Source organism: Henckelia pumila, chromosome 1 (assembly GCF_033568475.1).
Source record: "Henckelia pumila isolate YLH828 chromosome 1, ASM3356847v2, whole genome shotgun sequence".
NCBI classification, from domain to species: Eukaryota; Viridiplantae; Streptophyta; class Magnoliopsida; order Lamiales; family Gesneriaceae; genus Henckelia; species Henckelia pumila.
The window spans coordinates 101,008,289-101,021,763 of record NC_133120.1 but is presented as its reverse complement, the minus strand read 5'-3'; the positions used below and the strand labels follow the sequence as shown (position 1 = coordinate 101,021,763).

The 13,475-nt window shown below is 40.8% G+C and overlaps 1 protein-coding gene across 1 annotated transcript; it reads right to left on the bottom strand.

Annotated features, from left to right (window-relative positions):
* Window positions 1-9,075: 9,075 nt before the first annotated feature.
* Window positions 9,076-12,696, bottom strand: LOC140870727 (uncharacterized). Its single transcript, XM_073273123.1, has one exon. It carries the CDS (start codon window positions 12,694-12,696, stop codon window positions 9,076-9,078), a length of 3,621 nt encoding a protein of 1,206 aa, XP_073129224.1.
* Window positions 12,697-13,475: the final 779 nt, after the last annotated feature.

The following is a 13,475-nucleotide window of genomic DNA, read 5'->3' as shown; positions in this document are numbered from 1 at the left end:
CAATTTTCTTGTTCGGTTATGTTTTTGGACCATGGGTCTTGTTTAAAATGCAGGGTCCAGTTTGCGTCCATGTTTATAAGATATACATTGGGATTCTTTTGGATAAATAGATAGATAATATTCCTTGAAAAACACATTGCATTCTCATACAATTTTAACGTGTTCCACTTCTTGGACCATGGCCAGAAATTTATTTTCGTTTGACTCCCTTGTGAGTTTGTGAGTGTTCATTGATTTTGTTTGCCATATATAAATTTATCGCTCTTTTCGTCACAATTATATATGTTCTATTTCCTTCTCATTTATTCAGATGAGGGTTTAGTTTCTACATTTTTAGTAATGTATTTTCTTTTTTTACTATACTAAAATATCTAGCAGATGTTAGATAGCAAGTTTGTTTGTAAACTTTAATTTTTTCAATAATTTTTTTTCATTGGTGTGAGAAAACAAACAAAACTGATAAATTATTTTCAAATATTTATGATTTTCCATGTATTTATTTTATTTTATATTGTTCAATATGAGCATATAAATATTTAGTAAACGCTAGTTATTTCTATGCATGTGCACTAAATGGACGGCTCATTCAACTTTACACACTAAACAATTTCTACGTCTACATTGAAGTCTCTTATGAGCAAGTGAATCGGTTTGTCTATATTATTAATTACGCTAGCTTATTTTACAATTATTTTTAAAAAAAACATTTGACTTAAAGTTAATGTAATTTAACAATATGCTTGTGCTTTAATTATATAACTGAAAATATATATTCAAATTAAAATTATTTCGAAATTACATGTAAAATAAATTAAACCAAGAAACCCAGTTCACTTTCAAATTGGAAATATTTGAGATTTATATTTTAAAATCAGACTATAGTGAAGTTTACGACAGATTCGAGCCACATGATTTTTTAAAGTTTTGTGATTAAAATTCATTCTTGATTTCTTTCGTAATGGTATTTAGATAAAAATATTAAGAATATTTGATCAATTAAGTTAGTTTTTGTATTTAACAAATAATGAATAATTGGCAAAAGTTGATAATGAAGGTAAATTGATGTAATCCATAACAATAACAAGGTAGTTCCGCAAATAAATATATATCTGAAGAAAAAGAACAAAATGACACAAGTCAGTAGTCGCAATTAAAAAGTGCTTCTGTGAGATAGACTACGATCCTTTTTTTCCCCTTCGAAATCATGTTTCAATTAAGGCAAGTATTTGACGAAATAGTGATTTTTGTGACACGGTTTGATATTTTTTCGTGTGATAGGTTGATTTAATCCATATTTAAAATAAAAAGTAATATTTTTTATACAAATTTCTTTTCATAAATTGGATCGAAAAATATATGTCTCAAAAATTAACACGTGAGAACCTAAATTTTTGCGTGGACAAAAACGCTAATAATATTATGTCTAAAAAATTGAACAAATGGAGAGATTTTTCTTTTCTCTTATATCTCTACAAACGAAATGAGAAAATATACACGGATCTTCGAATTAATTTTACTTGTGACAATTTAATTTTTTAAATTAAAAATATTATTTTCAATGTAAATATTCGAATCAATTCATAAATATGACATATCAGATTATATATTTACTCATAAAGTATAATAGATATTTTTTAATGTAATAGATATTAATCACATAATAAAGTGGTGTATTCTTTGTGCTTGGAGCACCGTTCCGTCTCAGTTATTGATAATATAATAAATGGCCCCGATAAAATAATGACATTAATTTGTCTTGTAGTTGTAGGGAACATGGAGAAATTTAAGATCACAGCATCTCGTATATTTGACTCGATTAAGATCAAGACATTGTTTGGATGAATTGGTGTTCTGTTCCTAAACCCAAAGTCAAATTAAGAATCAGTCTCTTGTCAGAAAAAAAGTTGTTTGCATTATTTGGGCTCAAATTATTTTTCTCGGATAAAATTGAGCACAAAACATTTAAAATATGATACAAATACATGATATTTGAGCACTAATTGTTCAAGATCGAGTACAGAAAATAAGATTTTGAGTATAAAATCTAAACATATTTATTAATTTGAACTTGCAACATATATTTGAGTACTCAAAAATCATATATTTGTACCATATCTAACACATTGGGTACTCAAATATCATATATGAGTATCATATTTTTAATATTTTGTACCGATTTTCATCCAAATAAGATAAATGTGTTATTAATATCAATATTTTTTTAGTACTCGAAAATCATATATTTGTACCATATCTAACACATTTGATACTCAAAATCTCATATATTAGTACCGTATTTCTAATATTTTGTACCGATTGTTATATAAAAAACAAATGTGTCATTATATCAATATTTTTTTACATATTTGAGTACTCAAAAATCATAAATTAGTATCAGATTTGAAATTGTCGATACTCAAATATCATGTACTTGTACCATATTTTTCATGTTTTGTACCGAATTTTATCCGAAACAAAACATGTGGGCCCAGAGAGCTTAAACAAAGTGTTTTTTGACAGTGACTGATCACCGATTTAGGTTTAGATTTGAAAACTGAATTATAAATTACCGTTGTTTTGTTTTTCAATTTTAAGATTAGGGAATACGTATTCATATATATCAAATTTCCATTTTAAACTCCAATCAGTCTTGCTCTCAATGTTAGTCTCGAATAACACAACCTTCAACCGGTGCTAACACTATCCCAAGAATATATAATCTGATAATTATAAACTAGTAATATATAATTTTTATATTTCTCAATTCATAATATCTATGAAAAAATAAGGTGATTTTTCTCATAGCTATTTGATCAAGTATTATGACATTATTCATGTGCTGATATCGAACCGACCAACCTGATATATCCTCAAGTTGCGTCCACCAATAAATATTTGTTTTTTTTATATGTGGATTTAAAAAAATTTTGGTTAATCTCCGGTGTAGAATCAAATAAATACTCTGATGATGTCGATTTTTTCCTCCGAGTTCGGTCTGGTAGAGCGAATCTCCAAATCCTCCACAAAACGGGTCGGGTCGGATCTCACGTGCACTGCACAGACAAAAGCCAAGTTAGGGGGCGCCGAAAGTGTTTTCGGCGTGACCCCTCCGATGCCTAAGTCAGTGCTCGAAAGTAAAAGAGCGTGACTATAAGAAAGAACAAGAGAATATGCGTGCGTGAGTGTGTGAGCAAGAAGTGAATATAAGAGATGAATGAATAAATCATGAACCATACCTGTATTTATAGGGGTTTGGAGGGGTAGGTTACCTTGTCAAGGTAGAACATGTGTTAGAGCAGGACTCTACTCGGGTAAGAGCCCTGACCAAGTAGGATTCTAATATCAATTTGAAGATAATATCAAATATTGGATTCATAAGATATTATCCTTATCTGTTGATGATCTTTATGTGCTCGAGAATAGGGGAAGGTTCCAGATATTGGATCCTTCTTGGGCTCGGGTCGGGCTCCAACCATACCAGTTAGGGTTCAAGCCCATGTATTCATGATTACGATCTTATTCCCTACCAGGGCCATTTCAGACTAGGCTTCTCATAAAATAAGACTAAATGGACCCCAAAGTGTATTTCCAAAAATATGGATTATTGGGCTCGGGTCGGGTTAGACCCGTATATTTTCTAGGGACATCAATAGTACCTCCCCCTACTGGTCTAAAGAAGTATGAAATTTAGACCATATAGTCCTCTGACCGGACCCCGAGCCCCATATACCCTGTGTGTAGTGTAATATACCACAATGTGTCTTCTGTGAACGGTCCGGATCTCGATCCTTGTCGTGTGCTTTCTCTAGACGGCAGAGATCTCGCGATGGTACAATTTTTGAGAGATTCCCTGAGTGACGCGGCTCACCCCGGACCGCTGATCAAGATTATCATCAGACGGTCAAGATCAATTCAATCCTCCTATAAATAGGGCGGTAAAAAAAACTTCATTTTTCACCTTTACAGCGTGGGCGTTACTCTGTCAAAATTCCGTGAGGTACCCCGACCCGAGCCACTATTCCCGTTTCATTTCTGATCGGTCAACCATCGAGCTCCTCTTTTATACTTTTCGATCAATCAACTTCCTCTGTAAGTTTCTTTGTTTTAAATATTAAATTAAGATGTCTTCCCCGGACGAAAATACTGTCCGGGAAATAGTTGCTTTTATCGAATCTCCTCTCCCTCACGAGGCATCCGAGCATTCTGCCTCTTCAGGGTCAGATGTCGACCCGAGTCCCGTCGAGACTCGGGATGCCAAGATGCGAAGGCTTCATGCCCTCAAGACTGATGAGGCCCGACTAAGATCGGAAGGCAAACATTGGTTCCAAATCCTAGCCTCCCACCTTAGTCCAGACATAGGCCCAACTATTAGGGACAGGTCAGGCATGCCTGATACTTATGACTTATTGCTCCCGCGTCGTAGGGACCAGGCTCATAAGCCTCCTGAAGGATACTTAAGTTTTAGCCTAGATCAAGTGAAAATGGGCCTGAGGTTCCCCATCCCGAACATCATTTTGGCCCTGTGTCAATATTTTTGTATATGTCCGAGCCAGCTTACTCCTAACTTTTTTGGCTCGATATTATCTTTAGGAGTTTTATTCTGTTTTTTCCGAGTCCCCTTAAACATAGAAAACTTCACCAAATTTCTTCAAATTAAGAAAACCGCCCTGGGCCGATTTTATATTTCCCTCCGTTCTGAATACCAATTTCTAAAAGGGAAACCAAGCTCCCACAAAGGTTGGAATAATAGATATTTCTTTGTCCGACCCGAGCCCGAGCAGCCCTGGCTATGCCGTTCAAACTGGGCTATGAATTTTATTTCTCCTGATCCTCCTGCTCAGCCCAGCCACAATTTCACCAACTTCTTGGCCACCCTTTCTGTTAAAATCTTCAATATCGAGAGTTTGATCAAGGATGATCTCTTATGCACATATGGCTTCTGTAGAAAAGGAATAGAAGTCCAGGGTGATTTAGGTAGGAATACTTAACCATTTAATCATTCGTTACTTTACTCTCCCGTGCACCCCTTATTTATTTATTCTCCTCCCTTTTTTTTAACCTTGTTATATATATATATGTATATATATATACATTTTTTTTCAGACGACCGGATAGCTCAAGCAGAAATGCCAGCCGATTTCGGAGCCGCGGCCAAGAGGTTGAAAAGAAAGAAACCCGAGGCCTCTACGGAATCTGTCACTGAATCCGACCCTCGTATTCCCGAGCTGGAACTCAAGAAGACTTCTAAAAAAGTCCGAGGAGATGAAACCCTGAGCAAGACTGAGCCCCTTTCTCGGGCTAACATCGCTGCCTCCGGGAAGGGGAAAGAGAAAGCTTATATTGATCTTGGGTCCTTTCCCGAGCATATGGAACGAGGTGATCCCGACCACCCCTACAGCCCGGGAGTCTCCTTCTTTGCCCGATCAGACCAGTCCGGGAGCTTGAATATTATGCAGCACATGGTCTCTACAGAGGACCTAGAGATAGTTCGGGCGGTACCAGATAAAGAGGCTGAGGAGTCTCTGGCCTTGGCCCTCATGCAGGTAATTTTTGGGTTAATTATAAACTTAAAAAATTACTTTTATCATTTTTCCTATGAATGATACACTATATTTCTCTTTCTAGGTTGTCGTCTAGTCGGGAGAGATTACTGCCTGCTCCTATAAGGCCCGTGCTGACCATTATTTGAATCAAGATGCCTTGGTGAAGCGGATAGCTGCATTGACTGGACAGATTCGTGATATCAAAGCTGCTCATGACCAGGAAGTGTATGATATGAGTCGGATATTGAGACAGCTCAAGACGGGTGGGATGAGGCCAAGAAGCGTATTATCGAGCTCGAGGCTGTTCTGGCTACCAAGGATAAAGAGTTCGAGGTCGGATGGTCAAAAAAGAAGGAGGATTTTATCAATTCCTCTGATTTTGCCGACCTTTGTGCTGAGAAGAATGTGGCATTCTTTGAAGATGGCTTCAAGGGATGTTTGGCCCAGATCAGGGCTGAAGGATATTCTGAGGCTGAACATCCTTTTTCCTCCCTTGACTCAGCCAAAGCCTTAGATGACTTGCTTGACGAGGAGGGGAAATCCGAATGGGAGGAGGCTGACCAGGAGGAAAAAGAGCCTAAGCAAAAGGAGGATGCTGCTCCTTAGTTTTTTTTTTTTTCTCTTTTAATGTTGAAAACAATGTTCCGAACAAGTTCCATTTCTAGACTCTGCGCGGTCTTCTTTTTGGTTTTTAATTTATTCCGTATTATGAATGGATGACCCGTGTTGGATGTATAAATTGTTCAGAATTTTGCCGAATATAATTTTAATTCCCGAGCTGGAATGATAACAAAATTTTGCTAAGTATTGAATAAATTCCCGAGCTAAAATTTTAACATAATTTTGCCAAGTATTGAATGAATTCCCGAGCTGGAATGTTAACAAAATTTTGCCAAGTATAAAAGTAATGCCCGAGCTGGTAATCCTTTATGATACACTATTTAATGTAAATTTTAATCGGATCCCAAAGTTCGTGGTGATTGCCCAACTGATCGGGCTAAATTTTTTATTTTGACCTCGAATGGGGTGGTGTGTGCCGAGCTTATCAGGCTTTAATCTTGATCACGAATGGTTTGGTGAGTGCCGAGCTGGTCGGACTTGGATTTTGACCACGAATGACGTGGTAAATGCCGAACTGATCAGGCATTAATTTTGACCACGAATGGCGTGGTGAGTGCTGAGCTGGTCGGGCTTGGATTCTGACCACGAATGGCGTGGTAAATGCCGAACTGATCGGGCTTTAATTTTGACCACGAATGGCGTGGTGAGTGCCGAGCTGGTCGGGCTTGGATTCTGACCACGAATGGCGTGGTAAATGCCGAACTGATCGGTCTTTAATTTTGATTTGACCACGAATGGCGTGGTGTGTGCCGAGTTGATCGGGCTTGGTTTCTGACCACGAATGGCGTGGTATGTGCCGAGTTGCTCGGGCTTGGTTTCTGACCACGAATGGCGTGGTATGTGTCGAACTGATCGGACTTTAATTTTGACCACGAATGACGTGGTGAGTGCCGAGCTGGTCGGGCTTGGATTCTGACCACGAATAGCGTGGTAAATGCCGAACTGATCGGGCTTTAATTTTGATTTGACCACGAATGGCGTGGTGTGTGCCGAGTTGATCGGGCTTGGTTTCTGACCATGAATGGCGTGGTATGTGCCGAGTTGCTTGGGCTTGGTTTCTGACCACGAATGGCGTGGTATGTGACGAGTTGATCGGGCTTGGTTTCTGACCATGAATGGCGTGGTATGTTCCGAGTTGATCGGGCTTGGTTTCTGATCACGAATGGCGTGGTATGTGCCGAGTTGATCGGGCTTGGTTTCTGACCACGAATGGCGTGGTATGTGCCGAGTTGATCGGGCTTTAATTTTGTTTGACAAAGCATGTCATTTTTTCATTGATAATTCACAAAACATATCTTAAAGATTTAAGAAATAACAGAAGAACTCAACTACTACCACTATCAAACTTCAAACAAAAAATAACAAAATAACTCACAACCCCGTGCTCTTTATGAGGTCGGTTGTCCTAACTCTGGTTGGGATCTTAGGAGTAATATTTCTTCAAATGTTGAGCATTCCACGGCCTTTTTCCTTTCCTTCCTTGCGAATCTTCCAATTAATAAGCAGTCACTCCTGCTTTCCCTACCACCTTGAAGGGTCCTTCATATTTCGCATCTAGTTTTTCTCTCTCCCTATGGTGTTGAATTTTCATCATAACCAAGTCCCCCTCTTGAAAGGCCCGAGGGTAGACCCGTTTGTTATAGGCTCGGGTCATTCTTTTACGATAAGCTGTTAATCGAACTGCTGCTCTAGCTCGGTTTTCTTCCACAAAATCTAAATCCATGGCCCTCAGTTTATTGTTATCCGGGCCGTAGGCTATGATCCGGGCACTTTCTTGTCCAATCTCAGCAGGAAGGACTGCCTCCGTCCCGTACACCATATTATATGGTGTTTCATCCGTCCCGAACCTTGTTGTAGTTCGATAAGACCATAATACGGATGGAAGCTCATCCACCCATTTTTCCTTAGCTGAATCTAACCTGCTCTTGAGTGTTTGCACAATAGTTCTGTTAGTAACCTTCACTTGTCCATTCCCTTGGGGGTAAGCAACAGATGTAAAAATTTGTTCAATTTTCATCTGTTTACACCAAGCTTGGACCTTAGAGCCACAAAATTGTCTTCCATTGTCTGATATGAGCCTGCGCGGTATTCCGAACCGACAAACAATATTCTTCCATAAGAAATTCAAGACTTCTTTTTCTGTGATTTTGGCTAATGGCTCGGCCTCGACCCACTTTGAGAAATAATCCACGGCCACCAATAAGAATTTTCTCTGACCCGTGCTGACCGGGAATGGCCCGACAATATCCATTCCCCATTGATCGAAAGGACAGGCGGCTACTACTGCCTTCATAAACTCTGCAGGCCTCAACTGTAAATTGGCATGCCTCTGGAAATTGTAGCATGAATTGACCAGGACGGAAGCATCCTTCTTCATAGTGGGCCAGAAGAAACCGGCCAGGAAGGCTTTCCGAGCTAGGGCTATGCTACCCAAGTGATTCCCACAACAGCCTTCATGAATCTCTCGCAAAACATAATTAGCTTCATCCGGGCCAAGACACTTGAGCAGAGGTTGAGAGAATGACCTTTTGAAAAGTATCTTGTCACCCATCACAAAACGCAAAGCTCTCCTTTTAATTTCCCGAGCCTTCTTGTTATCGTTCGGGAGCTCATCCTTAGTCAGATATTTGTGGATTTCATACCTCCAATCTCCTTCAGGTACGTCTGCTATCAGGTCGTCCAAACTTTCAAGTTGGGATACCAGCTCTTTCCCTTTTAGTACGGGCTCGAGTGGCTCACCCACGGAACTTGCGAGACGAGCCAAGTGATCGGCTTTCGTATTTTTAGTTCTCGGGATCAACTCCATAGTGAGCTCGGTAAACTCTTCCTTAGCTTTATCTAATGCTTGAGCATATTTTATCATCTTTTCATTCTTGGTTTCAAACTTCCCCTTGCTCTGTTGTATGGCCAATTATGAGTCTGAATAAAGGGTAGCTCGGGATATACCAAGATTCCGAGCAGCCTTTAGTCCGAGCAGGAGGGCTTCATATTCTGCTTCATTATTAGATGCTCGGAAATCCAACCTTATCGAGATGTTGGTTTCCTCGCCCCAGGGTGATATTATCACAATCCCAACCCCGCTTCCTGTTTGACAAGATGATCCATCTACAAATATCTTCCAATGGTCCTCTTGTTTTAACTGAATAGTTTCTGCCAAGAAATCAGCTAGGGCTTGAGCTTTGATGGTAGTACGGGGCTCAAATTTTATGTCGTACTCACTTAACTTTGTAATCCACTTGATCAGTCTTCCCGATGCATCTGGGTTGGCTGCAATTTTTCCCAAGGCACTATTGGTAAGAACAGTGATCGGGTGGGATAAGAAGTAAGGTCTCAATTTTCTAGTTGTAATGACGAGGGCCAGAGCTAACTTTTCTTGAGTCATATAATTGAGTTCTGCTCCCTTCAGGGCATGACTGACAAAGTAGACCGGCAGATGATTCACCCCCTCCTTCCGAACCAGGACCGAGCTAGCAGCCCGGGGTGTGACAGCCAGATACACGAAGAGATCTTCTCCCTGTACTGGTTTGTTCAACACCGGTAACTCTTTTAGATACTTTTTTAACTCTTGAAAAGATTTCTCACTCTGTTCATCCCATTCAAAATTTTTAGTTTTTCTGAGTGCTTTGAAGAACAGGAAACTCTTATCTGCTGATCTTGATATGAAGCGAGCCAATGCGGCAATCCTTCCAGACAACCTTTGTACCTCCTGTATATTTTTGGGCGACTCCATAGAGATAATGGCTTGAAATTTTTTCGGGTTAGCTTCAATTCCTCTCCTAGTGACCATATATCCCAGAAATTTCCCAGTCTGAACCCCAAATGTGCACTTGCTCGGGTTTAACTTTAATCGATAATCACGTAGTGTCTGGAATGTCTGGGTCAGGTCGGCAATGAATTGATGAGCTGTTCGGGTTTTGACCAAAATATCGTCCACATATACTTCGATGTTCTTGCCTATTTGTTGCTTGAAAACTTTGTCCATTAGTCTTTGATAAGTGGCCCCAGCATTCTTGAGCCCAAAAGGCATAACCACGTAGCAATAAGTTCCTGTAGAGGTGACAAAACTCACCTTATCTTGATCTTGCTTAGCCAGGGGAATTTGATGATACCCCTGATAAGCGTCCAGAAAACACAATAATTCATGCCCAGATGTGGAATCCACCAGCTGGTCAATTCGGGGCAAGGGATAGCAATCTTTTGGACAGGCCTTGTTCAGATCACGGAAGTCTACGCACATGCGCCATTTACCCGAGGACTTGGGTACCAAGACCACATTTGACAACCAAGTCGAGAAATATACCTCCTGAATGTGTCCGGCCTTCAAGAGTTCCTCAACTTGCCCCTGAATCACAGCGTCTTTTTCGGGCCCAAAATGTCGTTTTTTCTGAATAATAGGGCGGAAGTCTCGTATAACATTCAACTTGTGCTCCATTACTTCTCTCCATACTCCCAAGAGGTCGAATACGGACCAAGCGAAGGCGTTTTTGTTCTCCATCAAACACTGTATTAGTTGTTTTTTAAGAATAGGTTCTAGCGTCCGAGCAACCTTGACCGAACCAGTTGGGGGGCAGATTATGATCTCTTCACACTCTTTCTCAGCCATAACAGAGGCGTTTTCTTCCAATAAGTTTACTTGTTCCCGATCTCTCGGCCCGGGTCGGTCATCATGGTTGATTTTGACTGCCTTTTGTTCTATTCGTACCTCTTCCACATAGCACTTTCGAGAAATCTTTTGATCTCCCTGGACCTCTCCCACTTCATTACCCACAGGAAATTTTATTTTTTGATATAGTGCGGAAGCCACGACCATGAACGTAGTCATGGCTGGTCTTTCCAAGATAACGTTGTATGTTGATGGTGCATCCACGATAATAAAGCTGACAATCCGAGTTTTACTTGTACAATCCTTGCCCAAAGTGAGCGGCAAATTGATCAATCCCGTAGGTCGGATGGCATGACCCGTGAACCCGAACAACGATGTCACCACCGGCTCTACCTTATATTCCCCCAAATCCATATGGTTTATGGTTTCTTGGAACAGTACATTGACCGAGCTTCCCGATTCCACAAAAATTCGGGCCACGTCATAATTAGCGACCAGAGCTCGAATAACCAATGCATCATTATGAGTAGTATCCGACAAACCTTTCAAATCACCCGGGCCAAAGGAAAGGGTCGGGCCTGTTCTAACCACCTGGTCAACTATCTCCATGTTGCTCAGTTTCGGACTACTTGTCTTCCTTGCCCTAGTGGAATCTCCATCAGTCGGTCCCCCAGATATCATGTTGATAACACCTTTTGTGGGAGAGGGTGGTCCCTGGTTATTCCCGGGCTGATTCTGGTTCGGGCGTTGGAAATTTCCCTGGGGTAGACCAGGTCGGGGTCTTGGTGCGTAATGATCAGGACCTTCGTGACTCCTTTTATTCGAGGGATATCCTCCTTTTTGTCGTGCCAACCTATCACTCATCCCTGGCTCCTGTTGTATTATTCTTTCAATTTCCTGCTCCAGTTGACGACAATCATTACTATTGTGCTCATACTCATTGTGAAAGTCACAATACTTGTTAGACTTTGGTCTACAGGGCCCCTGCTCGCTCCATGGAGGTCTCTGTAGAAGTTTTTTTTCTTCACATATTCGCATAGCCTGAGTTTTACCCATCCTTAGAGGAGTGAAAGAAGTGAATTGCCCAAGCAGCTCGGGTCGGGGAGATGGTCCCATCCTCCGAGGTGTGTTAGGGGCCTGGGCGTTCTTCGGACTTGGTGGCCTGTCCATCCCATTATTCATACGGGAAACTTGTACCTCCTCTAGATTCACATATTTTTCGGCCCGAGCAAGCACTTCATCGTAGGTAGACGGCGGTTTTTTGATCAGGGATTTAAGAAAATCCCTTGTAGCAAGTCCTTGGGTAAAGGCACTGATAAGCAGGTCAGTGGTGGCAGTAGGTACTTCCAGGGCCAAGGCACTAAATTGACGAACATATACTCGCAAATCTTCTTGACCTTGCTGTTTGATAGCAAAAAGACTAAGAGTAGTCGTATGGTATTTTTTGCTACTAGCAAAGTGGTGTAGGAAGGCCTTGCTGAAATCCTTGAACTCCTTGATATCTCCTTGGCGTAATAAGTTGAACCATTGTTGAGCCGGTCCTATCAAAGTATTGAGAAAGACCCGACACTTGATCGGGTCAGAATATTTATGCAACAATGCCGCATTCTCAAAACGGGACAGATGCTCATCCGGGTCCCCTTTCCCATCATATTCCCCAATATGCGGAAATTTAAAGTTTTTGGGGAGTTCGGACTCCAATATTTCAGGAGAGAAGGGAATATTCCGCACTGGCGTGGCTAGGTATCCAGATTGTTTCTTCTTCAAGAGCTCCATCTCCTCCTTCAGTTTCCTGATTTCCTCTAACTGCGCGTTCTGACCTGGTGGTGGGGGAGGGGGATTGGTTTCCGCCCTTGCAGCCATAGCTCTTTCAACAGCAGCGGTGATAAGTTGATTTATTTCTTCGTTGACTCCATTTGCATCAGCCATCTCAACTCTTTTTCTTCAATTTCCCACAGACGGCGCCAATTGATGATGTCGATTTTTTCCTCCGGGTTCGGTCTGGTAGAGCGAATCTCCAAATCCTCCACAAAACGGGTCGGGTCGGGTCTCACGTGCACTGCACAAACAAAAGCCAAGTTAGGGGGCGCCGAAAGTGTTTTCGGCGTGACCCCTCCGATGCCTAAGTCAGTGCTCGAAAGTAAAAGAGCGTGACTATAAGGAAGAACAAGAGAATATGCGTGCGTGAGTGTGTGAGCAAGAAGTGAATATAAGAGATGAATGAATAAATCATGAACCATACCTGTATTTATAGGGGTTTGGAGTGGTAGGTTACCTTGTCAAGGTAGAACATGTGTTAGAGCAGGACTCTAGTCGGGTAAGAGCCCTGACCAAGTAGGATTCTAATATCAATTTGAAGATAATATCAAATATTGGATTCATAAGATATTATCCTTATCTGTTGATGATCTTTATGTGCTCGAGAATAGGGGAAGGTTTCAGATATTGGACCCTTCTTGGGCTCGGGTCGGGCTCCAACCATACCAATTAGGGTTCAAGCCCATGTATTCATGATTACGATCTTATTCCCTATCAGGGCCATTTCAGACTAGGTTTCTCATAAAATAAGACTAAATGGGCCCCAAAGTGTATTTCCAAAAATATGGATTATTGGGCTCGGGTCGGGTTAGACCCGTATATTTTCTAGGGACATCAATAGTAATTAAGTTTCTCGGATAATGAATATCAGTTTTTTTTTATAGGATTGA